Here is a 13795-nt window from a genome sequence, read left to right as displayed (position 1 = left end):
TGTTTAGTGTTAGTTGAAAAAGAAAAATGGGAAACTGAGTGGGGGAAGAGTGAACTGGCCTATGTGAGGACCTTACAGCGTATAGTATCTTGGAAGAGGAAAGGACTGGCTGGCTGGAACCCTGAATAAGAACCTTCCTGTTTGGGGATGAGAAAATATGAAAAGGCTTTGTTGTAGGTCCTACTTGTCCTTTTAGATGTCTTATTGAGAGGGTATTGGCATTCTATCCCAGTCACTCTTAGATTGCAGTATACCAACTAATATAACTTCATGTAAAACTTGAATTCTACCCTTCCTTTTAGAAAGCTCAGAGTAGCTTATGTGGTGCTCCCTGTGGCCTCCCATCCAACTAGCCTAGATGGTGCTAAGCATTTTGTCTGGGCCTATTTCATGTATCTGGAAGCATTAGAATAGTAGACAAATATTGCTAGATGGTGCTAAGCAGGTCCATTTCTGCTTAGCTTCAACAATACTAAAGCATCAGGAATTCTTCACAGAGAAGGAAAAGACTAGAATGATACACAGCATGAACTTCTAGCTTTTAGTAGACCTTTCCTGCCCCTCAGGCTAAAGTGAGAGCTACAGTAGAAAACAATGGGAGAAATCCAGGAGTTTACTATAGCCGCAGTTGGGCAGCAGCTATTCTTTCCCCACTCCACCCCCAACCCAACACAAGGTAAAGATGCAAGTTGCTACTCTTAACTCAGGCCTTACTTTGTGTGAAAAATGCATTTTTTCCAGGGTTTAAACATTTAAAAGTGTTGGCTTGCAGGTTAAGACAATGCAAGAGCTGCTGTCTGTTCTCCTCTGTCAGAAGACAGCTGTGTATACCACAAAGGCTGCCTTGAGCCCCCTACACTAGCTTGCTGCTTCAGATATAGAGGAGGTCACTATCCTGTCACCATTGTTGAAGTAAGACTCAAGCGTCAGTCCAGTTGGCTTCTGTGCAGGCAATGGGAAGGAAGCACTGTGTTGTCCTTGACCTCAGGCAGCAAAAACGTCTTGGGCTGGGTAGCCTGCTGCTACCTTTTGCTTGTGGTGGACACACTGGTGTCCAGTCACAGCTATAGTAAAAACCTGGGTTTCTCCGGTGGCTTCCATGGGCTGCTCTCACTTCTACCCTGGAGGAACTTTAAAATTGGCTTCTAATGTTTGGGAGTCCCAGACCCCCGCCAGACAGTGAGATAAGTCATTCTGTTTTTTCTTCTCTGTGGTACTTTCTGACCATTCACCAGTAGTAAAAGCAAAAAGCCAAGGAGCAACCAATCCTTTATTTTCCCGAGGGCCTACATTCCCAGAAGTCAGTGTGATGGCAGTGTGTGGTATTTCTACCCAGCGCTGTGCTCGGAGCAGCTGCATTCAAACTGCGTAGTGTGATGTTACCCGTGCAGCCACTTTCATATTTAGCTGCCACTGCATCCAGAGGAAGAAGCTGTGCATTGTTCTGTGTGTTACGGGAGAGAAAAGAGCCCCACGTGCTGCCCTGTGTTACACCGCATTGTTTTGTGGAGGCTGGGTGTGTGGGTTCATTGTCTTCCTTTCTGAACATAGTAGCTCCTTAAAACTGGGAAAAAGAATTGTAAGCCCTGTGGATGTGTTCTTATTGTGTGTATGCTGTGGGTGGGGTGGGGATTGCAGAAGGTGGAAGAAGAACTTAGTGAATTATTTCAGATGTTTAGGGGGAATATACGTATGCACCAAGGAAGCACATAATCCTAGATCCAATGAACTGAGGAACTAGTTGTTGTTGTTCAGTCGTTCAGTCGTGTCCGACTCTTCGTGACCCCATGGACCATAGCACGCCAGGCCTTCCTGTCCTGAGGAACTAGTTACATGAGCTCTAATGGTCTTTAGCGCTACTTACTCCTCAAAACCTGTTGGCCCTGCCTCCTGTGTGTACCTCATGTCCACATATGGAGAAGAACATCAGCACAAGGCCTACAACCTCGGGGCCAGAGCCAGTTTCGAGGGGGGCACTGGGCAAGATATATGTTGGTCATTGTCATCCCCCAGCTTACCAGTGTGGAGTTGTCATTGGGAGCGGCAGGTACGGGTGGTGATTTGAGGCACTGTGGGGATGGGCAGCACATAAAGGGGTAGCATCTCCAGCCACCTGGTGCTTTCTGTCAGCCTGGTGCTGAGACACCCCAGCCCAGGCAGCTGGAGCCACCCCAGCCCAGGCAGCTGGAGCCACCCCAGCCCAGGCAGCTGGAGCCACCCCAGCCCAGGCAGCTGGAGCCACCCCAGCCCAGGCAGCTGGAGCCACCCCAGCCCAGGCAGCTGGAGCCACCCCAGCCCAGGCAGCTGGAGCCACCCCAGCCCAGGCAGCTGGAGCCACCCCAGCCCAGGCAGCTGGAGCCACCCCAGCCCAGGCAGCTGGAGCCACCCCAGCCCAGGCAGCTGGAGCCACCCCAGCCCAGGCAGCTGGAGCCACCCCAGCCCAGGCAGCTGGAGCCACCCCAGCCCAGGCAGCTGGAGCCACCCCAGCCCAGGCAGCTGGAGCCACCCCAGCCCAGGCAGCTGGAGCCACCCCAGCCCAGGCAGCTGGAGCCACCCCAGCCCAGGCAGCTGGAGCCACCCCAGCCCAGGCAGCTGGAGCCACCCCAGCCCAGGCAGCTGGAGCCACCCCAGCCCAGGCAGCTGGAGCCACCGCTCTCTAAATCTCTCCACAATGCCTCTTGAGTGCTAATGTAGCACCACAGAAGGATACTATATTGGGGGTGGGGCTCAGGGGCATTAGAGGTTATCCAAGATGGTGACCGGGCCCTAAATTAAAATAAATAAATTGGGAGAGGTTGTCGCTGAGCAGTACACCATGTAAAATGTATATGGGACAGTACTAGCAATAGCAAGGACTCGCTAGAAGTATGTATTGGGGTCAGTTCTAATGTTATAAGTGGTGTAGTTGCTTTTTTCCCTTGGCTCCATCCCACGCTGCTCCAGTAAACTTGGAATGTAGAAACCAGGATCATCTCAGAAGTACTATACAAATGCATTTGCCTCACAATACGGTCTACCTTGCTGGTGAGGTTTTCTCCATGTGTTCAAATCTCTCCCACATGGCTTCTGCATGCCTGTACATGTATTGGTTATTTAAAACATTTTTACCCTACTCTTCAGCCAAAAAGTCTCATAGGGCAGTTGACATATGATCATTTAAAATAAGACAGTTCTCTGCCCACAGGCTTTATTATTATTTATTACATTTATATACAGCCCCATAGCTGAAGGTTTTTGGACAATTTATAACAATATTTCTTGAAGCTATGTATGTTCAAGTTGGGCAAACGTACACTAGAGGTGCTTTACTGCCTCAGGCCACGGTTTAGGCGATGATTACTGGGACCAGTCTAAATCCACAATTCACAATCCACAATTGATAGCAACATTCCTCCTTGCTTGTAATAAGACAATTCCCACAATTACTCTCTCCAACATAAGGCTTTTTTTTTTTTTTTCATTTACAGTCGCCTTTGTAATGGAAAAATCTCAGGCTGGGTATAAAACTAGCAAATCATTTTGGAAACAAAAGTTTGTAATTTGGAGCATACTGAAGCAGGATCTAAATAGCTGCTTGGGCTCATGCAAGAAACTTGTGCTATCCTTGTGGAATTGTTTCTTTTTTTCTTTGAACAACTGACCTCCATGCCTTGTCGCAAACTCATTTTGAAATGCCCCTTAGTTTTAAAAGCAGTTAGCTGTGTGAATGTGAGTGTTGCAGTTTTGAGGAGAAAGGAACCTAAAAGCTGCTTGAGCTCATGTAAGCACTTCCACAGTTCATTGGGTCCAGGCCTGTGTGTTTCTTTGCTGCATGTGAATATTCTCTTTAAATGTCATAGTCTGAAAGATCCATTATGTTATTCTTCCAACCATTTCCATTTAAGAGGGGGCAGTGCTAAGTTTTCTGTCCTACTGAATTTCAAGCAAATGATCAACATAGTTGCACAAAGTGTATAAGACACAAGCACTTGAGCTGTGATAGAGTTCGAATCTCACCAAGTTCCTGAAATTAGTTGTGACTGTTTCCAGCCTTACTGTTAACGTCTCCCAACGATTGCTTTTATTAGGAAAAAGGCCAGTGTCGTTTCAACACTTGTCTAGCACTATGCTACAGAAGCGAAGTTACGAGAGCTTTATTGGCGATGCACATAATCGACTGAATGATAAGAGAACATGATTTGGCTGCAGTGACTGGTAAACCATATTTAAATCTATAAAGTGTGACTTACTTATTTTTTTAATTCCCACATTGTCTAGAAATGCTGGAAAAATAACTGAGCACTGTATGTTGATAAGTGCTCAAAATACAGGCATAGCATAATGCAAGTAAAAAGGAGCTTCTTGTCCAGCATGTTGGCAAAATGCAGCTAACTATGTGTGGTGTTCAAGCTGTTTCAGTTTCCTTTCTGTGAGTGTAAGAAACTTGTATCTTTAATGCAAAGCAGAGAAACTTTATTTAAAGTTCCTGGTTCTTACTACTCTTACTTGTGGAGGATGGTGGTATCGAAATGATACTCCTATTTCTTCATGCCTAACTTTCTTAATTGTTGTAAACCTCCCAAAGAGCTTTGGCTATGGGGAGGTATAGAAATGAAATTATTATTGTTATTGTTTTGTTGTTTGTTATTATAAATAGCTGCCCCAAGGCCATTCAACTAAAGTTTCTTCTGTTCTACGGGGGCAACTTCTTCTGTAAACAAGGAAAAGGGAAGGTCTATTGGTGTATGCTTGAGAAAGTAGAGCGTAATGCTCAGCCAATGCAATTATTTCACTGAAGGAGAAACAGGTGCTTTGTGAGAGAGGATCCACTCTGATGTGTAAATATCTGTCTGAATTACCTGCTACTCTTACCAGGCTTTTTGGGATAAATTGCTTTACTCTGGTGGTCCTGATATTCCAGTGATCAGGTTTGCCCTGTATCATACCCCTAATAGCTTTCCTCTTGCACCATCTCCCTAAACACCGACAAGAGGCAGTATCCAATGCAGCAGCAGCGCTAACGTAAATTGTAATGTGCTAGCATAAGCAACCTCTAGCACAATAGAGGGTTTTCCAGGGAAACCTGTTGTGCCAGCTAATGCTACTGTTGTGCTAGAGGTCGCTTAATACCTGTGCAAAGTAGTTTGTTAGTGCTAGTGTTGTATTGGATACCACCCAATGTTTGTGTGCTGACATACCTCAAATAGTGTTTGGTGTTATGGTGCCCTGGATTTGTCATTGTACACTTGAAGATTCCTTAGCCCCAGGACATGTTTCCTTGTTTAGTTTTCTAAGTGCATTCCTTTCATTTGCGTTTGACCATGTAACATAACCCATTAATCACTTGTTTACAAAGAGCAGCTGTGGAGATGGCTTTGTGATTCAGGCTGTTAACAGGAACTTGGAACCTAGGACTTAGGTTTAGTACACCACCTAACTCCTATCACTTTTAGGAGTGGGGGAAATTTGCAATACACTGATGTTGTGCTGCTGTGTAAGCATTCCTTTGTTTTGGTGGAGTACTTACTATGAGAATGCCATTTTTCATGACAGCCCTATGGTACACAGCATATAGGGCTCCTTCACACCGGGCTTTTATCCTACGATTGAGATTGCTCCGTCATGGAAGTTTGCGGGCTCTTTACATGATGCCGTGACCCTCCTGTACTAAATACCCTTTGTTCCATTTTTAAATAGATCGCAGATAATGAGCTGTCAAATTACACCATTGTGTTCTGCTTCCTAAAAAGAGTTAAAGTGGGAAGAGGAGGAGTGAGATCAATGAAAGATAATGGAAGATATGGGGAGAAGGAGTGGGGAAAGGGAGCGTGTGTAAAGGGAGTCCGTTGTGATCCTGCATTTAAAATGGAAGCAGAAAGCCCCATTTTAAATGCAGGATTTTAGGCTGGTGTAGAAATGCCTGTAATCTGGCCCCAAAGAGAGTGTAATTTTTTTCCTAAAGCTTAACACAGTATGCCCCTTAAGAAGGTAGATATACCTAGAAATACTAGAAATAATATTTCTAAACATTTCCAGCTGTATCGTTTTGGCAACTATTGTGAGTGAGTCACTGAAACAGAAACTTTTTGTTTGTGTATTCCAGGTATGAGGATGCAAATTTCGGATTCCCTTGCAGTTCATCTCTTGAGAATAATGAATGATTAAAGCTACCAAACTAAGCTGTGATTATAATATGTATAGAAAAAAACACTACACTTCTGTAATGGAAAGTCTGATTCCATTTGTTTATGTGGATGTAAAGCTTGCTGTCCAAGACTGGGTTGCAAAGAACTGGCAAATGTGTGTATCAATTCCAGATCTTGAATAATATTTTTCTTAGAATTATCATAGACCAAATTTCAACATAAACTATATTTTTGCATACTTGAGTGCTGCTGAAAAGAGATCCACTTCTGAAGCTGTATGTAATCCTTGCACCTCAGGTAAATCTGTGCATTTTGTTTGTCTGGTTTAAAATACTGGGAGGATTTTTGTATAAGGTTAGTAGTTTGTCAGATTTTGCTTTGTGCTTTAAACTATGTACATTTTAAAAACAAGTTTCCAAATAAACTGTACTTTTATGTTCATCTTACGCAGTTTGAATGCCCCTCAGAGTAAGGCAGGAACACTGATACCAAACAAAGACCGTAATCTGTTCAAAGAAATCATGTATTTCCTCAAGCTGATGTGATTTCTTGAACTTCATCAGAGAGTGGAAGTCATTGATTGTACCCTCTGTTAATAGGAATTAAGACTTCTCACAGCCCTTGGTATGCAGTCATAATTCTTCCCTTATAATGCAAGTGGAAGGTTTCTAGCTGAATGCCTTCTGGCCTCCCAACTATTGCTGGAGACAGTTGTACTTGCATGAGGGGATATTCAGTTTACCTCACCATTTCCCCTTAATATTCCATTTTGGCTCCACACCCACATTATATTGCAGAAATGTATAGCTTTAAACACTTTTTGTACATATGCCCAAAGCGGAAAATAACACTCCCATCTAACATTCCCATCAAACACTGATGCAACTCATCAGACCAGGTAGAAGTATTTTTATACTTGAGAATATAGCAGCTCTTGTATGTCCAGTAGACAAAGCCAGTTGCATGGGAGAAGATTCCCACAGGGCACTATGGAGCCCTCTTCCACTGTATTTCCACCTCCCCCGCCCCCAAATCCCTGCAGCTCGGGGCCAGAATACAATGTCAGATCCACTGTGATGCAACTGGGAATTACCTTCAGTGAGAGGCCTGTATCCACCTTCCATAGAGAGATCCTGTGGTCACACTCTTCCACAGGGTTACATATATAGGCCACCTGTAGGCCTTCTCATTTTTAAGGTCATGGCCTGTACATTCTAGTGTGTCCAGTGCTATGTTTTCTAAAACCAAGAGTTGGGGTCTCACTAGTATTCTATAAGGATGCCCTCCAGTGTATATCAAAGTTGGTTCGATATGTTTCTCAAGCAACTGTTTTTGTGAACCCAGAGGTTGTTCCACTGCACATGACTGAATATTGAATGGGAGAATTGTCTGTTACCAGCCAAGAAAGAAGTTATGGTGATGGGTGTTCTAAGCATCTTGTAAAGCCTTCAACGACAATTTAATTCTTTTATTTGAGTTTGGCATCCAAATGTTTTCAGGACAAAAATGGTTTCAAAAATATTTTTTGCACTGTTGAATGTGTGTTTCTTATCTGATGTAAAATAGCAGAACCTAGACATTTCTTGGAGATTTCCCCACACCTCAGTATGCAACTTTGAGATTTACCCACACCCAATATGCAACTTGGAGACATTTAAACAAATGTCTCAATTCCTGTGTAAAGGAATATGTAATTTTGATGTCTCTGTAAAACTGGGCAACGTAATGAAGTGCTGTGTATCAGGAAATTGTACACAATTTACCCTTTTCCTGTTCATAAGCTGAGCCATATGTACATAAAATCTAGATTTGTTTTCCTAGTTTTGCACTTTTATAGCCTATTTTTTTGAAGATGAATACACTTGGAAGATGGTTAATCTATTTTTGCCTGAATCTTCAATGAGTCTTATAGGATGCATACTATAACTTGTCTGTCTCTCTCTCCCCCTGCCTTTTTTTAAGTAATGGATCTTAAGCAAATATGAATGTCCAGGGCTATGTTTAATTACAGTTTTTAAAATGATCTCCCGCTTTGTGTTGATGTAGTCTTTCTGAAGCTTTCAGGCTCTCTCTCAATTTGGATTAGAATGAAAAATGCAAACTTGGGATGCCTCATGTTATCTTTTGTGCAGCACGAGCTTCTTTCTACCCTGTGAAGGCAATATCAAAAACTCTGGCCTTTGAACTTGCTCCTACCTATACCAGTGTTAGGTCAGCTTCCAGGAAGGGTGACACTGCTGGGAGGAGGAGCCACGGTGTGGGCTCTTCCCATGTGGCCCAGGGTTTTTGATGTTCCCTTTGCAGCACAGGACAAAGCAGCTCACACACGGCAAAGGTAACATGAAAGGGGCCCTTATGCGCAGCCCTGGAGCAGAGCCCAGCAACACTTCTGCAGGGAAGCGCTGTACAAATCCTGTTGAAACCAAATGGAGGATTTGCAGCTGGAGTGCTTTGTGGATTACAACCCTGTTCTTCAAAGTAGGTTTTGCCCATCAGTATTAACTATGGGATACTACTGTGTTCCCCCCCCCCCCTTATATATATATTTTTTGTTGGCAATAGCAATGAATATACTGGTACAAGTTGTTGATTTGTTATATTTATTTCCTTCCACCTTGATTTATTTTAATTGTGATATCCATAAGTTGTTGAGCTGTAGACACCATGCAAGTCATTTAATTTATGATGTGTTTTCAATTTAGTGGAATATGTTATTACATGTGGATGTAAATACAAACGTGGTGTTTTTGCAAATATTCCTGTTCTTGTTTCATCTTCCAAATACATGTGAATATACTTTGACAGGCAGGATTTTGCTTCATGGCTGTGATTTGAGGATGTTAGCGTAATTTTGTCTCAATGCTAGTGGCATACAAAATTTCAAGGACTAAACTCCAACACTGCAAGTGGGTTAGAGAAAAGGAATTTCCAAAGTGTGTATTTAAGAGGGAAGATATCCAGTAGGTAAAGTACCATCTTGGTAGATAAAACCAAAAGGAGAAAAAAAAATCTTTAAAAGGTTACTAGTTTTTCAAACATGCTAGGGGATTAAGGGCTTAAAACAGCTGTTCTTTGAGGCCAATTCACAATAATGATGGTCTATTACTTTAAGGGTGCATTCCTATTCAGATAGGCGGCCTCCGAACCCGGAGGTGACTGCCTATCCAATGCAGGGCAGGAGAAGCACAGAGGGGATTGTTCCCTCCACGCGTCTCCTGCCCTCCATTTTCGGCTAGGCAGTCAATTGCAGCTGTCTAACCGTGGGTGGGCTGATAGGGGGAGGAGGCTGCTGTACGACACATCGGATGTTTGTGTACATTGGATGTGTTGTACAGGCATTTCTGCCCTCCCCGCCCCAGAACTCCCCATTTGGGCCGCTCCACACTCCTCTTGTGAGTGCAGAGCATGGGGCTGTTCCATGCTGCCTCTGAAGCAGCGTGGAAATGGGGGGAGGTTGGTTCTTTGGGAACGGACCTTGGAGTGTGGACTTGGAGGTCGGTTCCTGGAAAACCAGATATCCTATGGCCATCTAGCCACTGTCTAGTGGCCATAGGATTGCTCCCTCCAAGATGTTTTTCAAAGATGCTTTATACTCCACAATTTTGCTTGAGCAAACAGGTGCTCTCCAATATTCCTTGGACTTGGGGTGACGGGAAGGAAAAGGAGGTATAAGTAGGTGTGGGATGATCTGTTATATGCAGCCCCTATAGGAAAGTAATAGTAAATAACCATGTTCAAGAGGCCTCATTTCAGAACCATTGTAAAAAGTACATAGTAACTTTCACTTTACCATTCAAGGGGGTATGGCATTTCCGGTCACACCCATTTTCAACGATTTCAAGTTATGGGGTCACGGTGGTACTTAAGCCTGAGATTTGGAATTGCATCCTGACTGCCAAAAGGAAACAAACTTTTATTTTTAAGAGGTACAAAAGTAGGTTTTGTTAGAAACCAGGATATATCTCTTCTAGACGATGCTTTTTTTGTGCAATTTCCCTGCCTCATTCACAGAATTTTAAAAGGGGCCCAGATGTCATCTTCCCTTTGGAACCCTCTCACAACTTGTGTCTTGTTTTCTTGCCACAAAATATCCGTAAATAGGGAAAGATGGAACAGCTGCATAATGCCTTTTAATTGGTGGGGTTAGGAGCCCTGTATCTGGAAGCACCCTTTCGTGCAGCAATGAAAAGACCCTCCCTGCCCGAAAAGAGTTCTGATATAAATTGCATCAGTAGCACTATTATTTAGCAGGCACCCTTGCAAAGGGTGGCATGTTGTAGAGGGTGATGGGAAGGTATTTATTTGAGAGGCAAGATGAAATGAAATATTTTTAGGGGCTGATACTTCCGCTGAAGTTGCTTACACATTTTTCTAGCGAAGAAGTCTTGTTGCAGCTGTTTGGGTTGCTGCCAAAAAGTAACCCCAAGAACTAAAGTTCCTGCCGTATCCCAGAGCTGATTCATACAGGTACTTTCTATTTTTAAAAAGCAGTATTGCCACTGTGAGCATCGGCTGCCTGATGTGTGTACCCTCTGTCTATGTTGCCACATCAGTTTTATGATAAGGGCTTTCCCTAAAGCATATTGAAAAATACTGCACCACAAGGACTCACTTGTCTGAAAGCACCCCTTCAGAAAGAGCTAACCTGGTGTTTGCAAATGTGTTCTGCTAGATATGTGTAGAAACCTGCTCACATTCTTATGATATAAATTTGTTAAGGGACTTTTTGGCAAAAGGGTGTCTGGAAGGAAGAACCAAATGACAACACACACAGCGCGCGTGCGCGCACACACACACACACACACACACACACACAGGCTTATTCAAGAGTGGAAATTTATTAAAAATTTAAATTGTACATTCATGAACTTTGGAAATTAGCTTGGAAGTGTGTTTATGAATAAAAACAAGCAAAATATACAGAAACCTGCAAAAGCCATCAGTGGATGCAGAGAACACCAGATTGAGGGGAAATGAGCTTAGTTCTCTCAGTGGGTGAATCTGAGGGCTTCAGTCTGGGATGACCTACGCTGGGCTTGTGAGCATGAAGAGGTCAAAGAAAGATTTTAGTAAAGTGGGGTCCATGAAACTCTTGGAGTGGAAAAAGAAAGGTTTGAGGTGAGCTTGTAAGAGTGGGGAGGAAAGAGGTTTCTAACAAGGGCAATTTAATCAAGTTTATTGTGACACACAGTCACAGTAACAAAAGGGGATGGGGAAGGAAGGTTACCTAAAGCTCAAAATGCATTCACTCTAATTTACAGCACTTTGTAAACTATCTCCAACCTTGTTTGCTCCTTTTTTTTTAAACAAAAGAATCTCACAGGTGAGTATCAATTACCACCATGAGCTTGGCCAAATGTTCTGGAGAACCTGGCCAAATGAGGAGGGAAATAAAGAGGAAATATGAGAAGGAGCTGTTGTAACAAACCCTGTGCTTGTGCATGAGCATTTGCCTGCTCTCTTGTGCTTTGCTTCAGTTAGTTACTTCCTGATTTGGCCAAACCACAGTTTGCTGTTATATCCAAACTAGCGTTTGCTCTCTAAACTGGGGTTGTGAATTGTGGTTTGAAGCTGGTTTGTGGGGGGCAGGGGCTATAGTTCAGTGATGGAGCTCCTGCTTTTCATGCCAAAGGTCCCAGGTTCAACTCCTGGCATCTTCAGTTAAATGAAGTATTGGGTAGTAGGTGATGGGGAAGACCTTTGCCTAGGATGCTGGAAGGTGCTGCCAGTTCCTATAGACAAGGCTGGGTTTGATGGAAAAATAGATCTGGTAAAAGCACAAAACATTCACTGGTTCAGATATAGCTGTACTATAGTTTGGTAAAACCAGGAAATTAGTAACTGAAATAAAGCATTATGAACATAGGTCTTGCCTGCATAATTCCAAATCATTTTTGGCATTGTCATCTGAATGGCCATGAGCTATTTTTGAACCAAGTAATTTATTTATTATATCAATCGCCCATCTCGCTGGTCACCCAGCCACTCTGGGCAATGTACAATGTATGTAATAGAATAGTTTAAAACAATTATAACAATTGTTCAATAAAAACATTTTCTAAAAATACCCTAACCCACCCCAAATGCCTGCCTGAACAACCATGTTTTTAATGCGCGGTGGAACCTCTTTAAAGAGGGGGCATGGCGGAGTTCCCTAGGGAGGGTGTTCCACAGAGTGGGGGCCACCGCAGAGAAGGCCCTCTCCCTCATCCTCACCAGTCTAGCTGTCCTGGCCGATGGGACGGAGAGAAGGCCATCCAAGGCTGATCTTGTTAAGCGGCCTGTCTGGTGTTGCTGGAGGCGCTCCTTAAGATAGGCTGGGCCGAAACCATACAGGGTTTTAAAGGTCAAAACCACCACCTTGACCAACTAATTTCCCTGTAGGTACTAGTGGTCTAGTATCAACTAATTTCCCTGTGGGTACTAGTGGTCCCATTCTGTGGAGGGCTGTCCTCCTGAAAGTTTGAATTCCTCTGTTTGCTACCAAAATGCTCCCTAAATTGTGCGCAGGCAGATTCCCATAAGGATGGGCTGTAGCTGAATGGGTGGGTAATGTTTTCTATGCACACCTTTGTCCTTGACCCTCTTCTTCTGGGCCTGTTAAAAGTGGAGGTTCTTTGCCCTTTGGTTGTTAAGCATGCAGATAGGTGTAAAGGGCGGATGAGGATTTGTATCATAGTTGGTGCTGACGGCTTCCTAAAATTGCTGTATTTCCCCATGCAGTTCCTAGCAGGAAGGGCCATTTTCGAGAGGAAGGTTGCAGCTTTCTTCCAGATTTGCACATTCCCCAAACACAATGTGTTACTTTCCTCTGATTTTTCCAATGTCATTCTGCCCAGAGGTTCAGAACGAGAAGGCAGTCTTGCAGAGAGACTACTTTCTGAATGGATACTCTTGCATGGTAGCCCACAAGGGCCCCCCAAGGCAGCGTCACAACAAAAGATGACATGGCTTTATCCCCATTTTGAACAGAGACTGAGTACTGAGTGTTGAGAAAATAGGAAGGTACTTAAATTTACTCTTGCAAGTCATCAAACCTAGAGAGTGGGGTTGGATATAAGCTCAAATGTATTTTTAACTCCTCCAAGTGTGTGGTAGAATTAAAGTGTGTGGAAGAATTAAAGTATTGCCCACCTGGGTTCCCCTGTAACATCTGTGTAATAGTGATGAGAAAGATAGAATATGATCACTGATTCACTATTCAATATTTAGTACACTAAAATTGTATGCCGTTGAAATCATCCTTCCCTTTAGATATGCACCAGTTCAAAGTTGGACACAATGCACCGGTTCAGAATTGGGAGTTGCTGGGTAGGAATTGCCCTCCCTGTTCTCAAGAGCTGCTGCTTCCTCCTTTATTATATTTCAACTTCCACTTATTCCTGACTTGCACTGCATGCCCGAATCCACCCTGTCAAAACATGGTCCTGTCCTGATTGCCGCTTTTGACGGGTTGGTTTCCTGAAGGTCTCTATTTCAATACTAATTTTCTTCTGTTGTGGTCGATATTGCCTGTTTATTAAACACACCTCTCTTGCATATTGTGCATTAATCACAGCTATGCCGGTATATTATTTGCACCTGTTTTAGCACACTTACCAGTGAGGTGAATGTGGTGAACCTGTGAAAAAGGCTACATGCTGTCTAGTTGTGTGGCTGATAAATTCAGC

General features: G+C 43.5%; 1 protein-coding gene across 7 annotated transcripts in view; it reads left to right on the top strand.

Moving 5' to 3' along the window:
* ZNF217 (zinc finger protein 217) overlaps positions 1-8932 on the top strand; it is a 38563-nt gene extending 29631 nt beyond the window's left edge. For all 7 annotated transcript variants that reach the window (XM_084854173.1, XM_084854171.1, XM_084854169.1 and 4 more), the window contains exons 5-6: positions 4068-4194; positions 6083-8932. In XM_084854173.1, coding sequence (XP_084710299.1) covers positions 4068-4177 — 110 coding nt within the window. In that variant the 3' untranslated portion in view covers positions 4178-4194; positions 6083-8932. The remainder of the gene's footprint in view (positions 1-4067; positions 4195-6082) is intronic.
* The last annotated feature ends 4863 nt before the right edge of the window (positions 8933-13795 follow it).

Source organism: Heloderma suspectum, chromosome 4 (assembly GCF_057233095.1).
Source record: "Heloderma suspectum isolate Gila_16-S chromosome 4, 16-S_ref, whole genome shotgun sequence".
Lineage (NCBI taxonomy): Eukaryota > Metazoa > Chordata > Lepidosauria > Squamata > Helodermatidae > Heloderma > Heloderma suspectum.
Note: the sequence above shows the minus strand (reverse complement) of the source record. Positions and strands in the feature narration are given on the sequence as shown.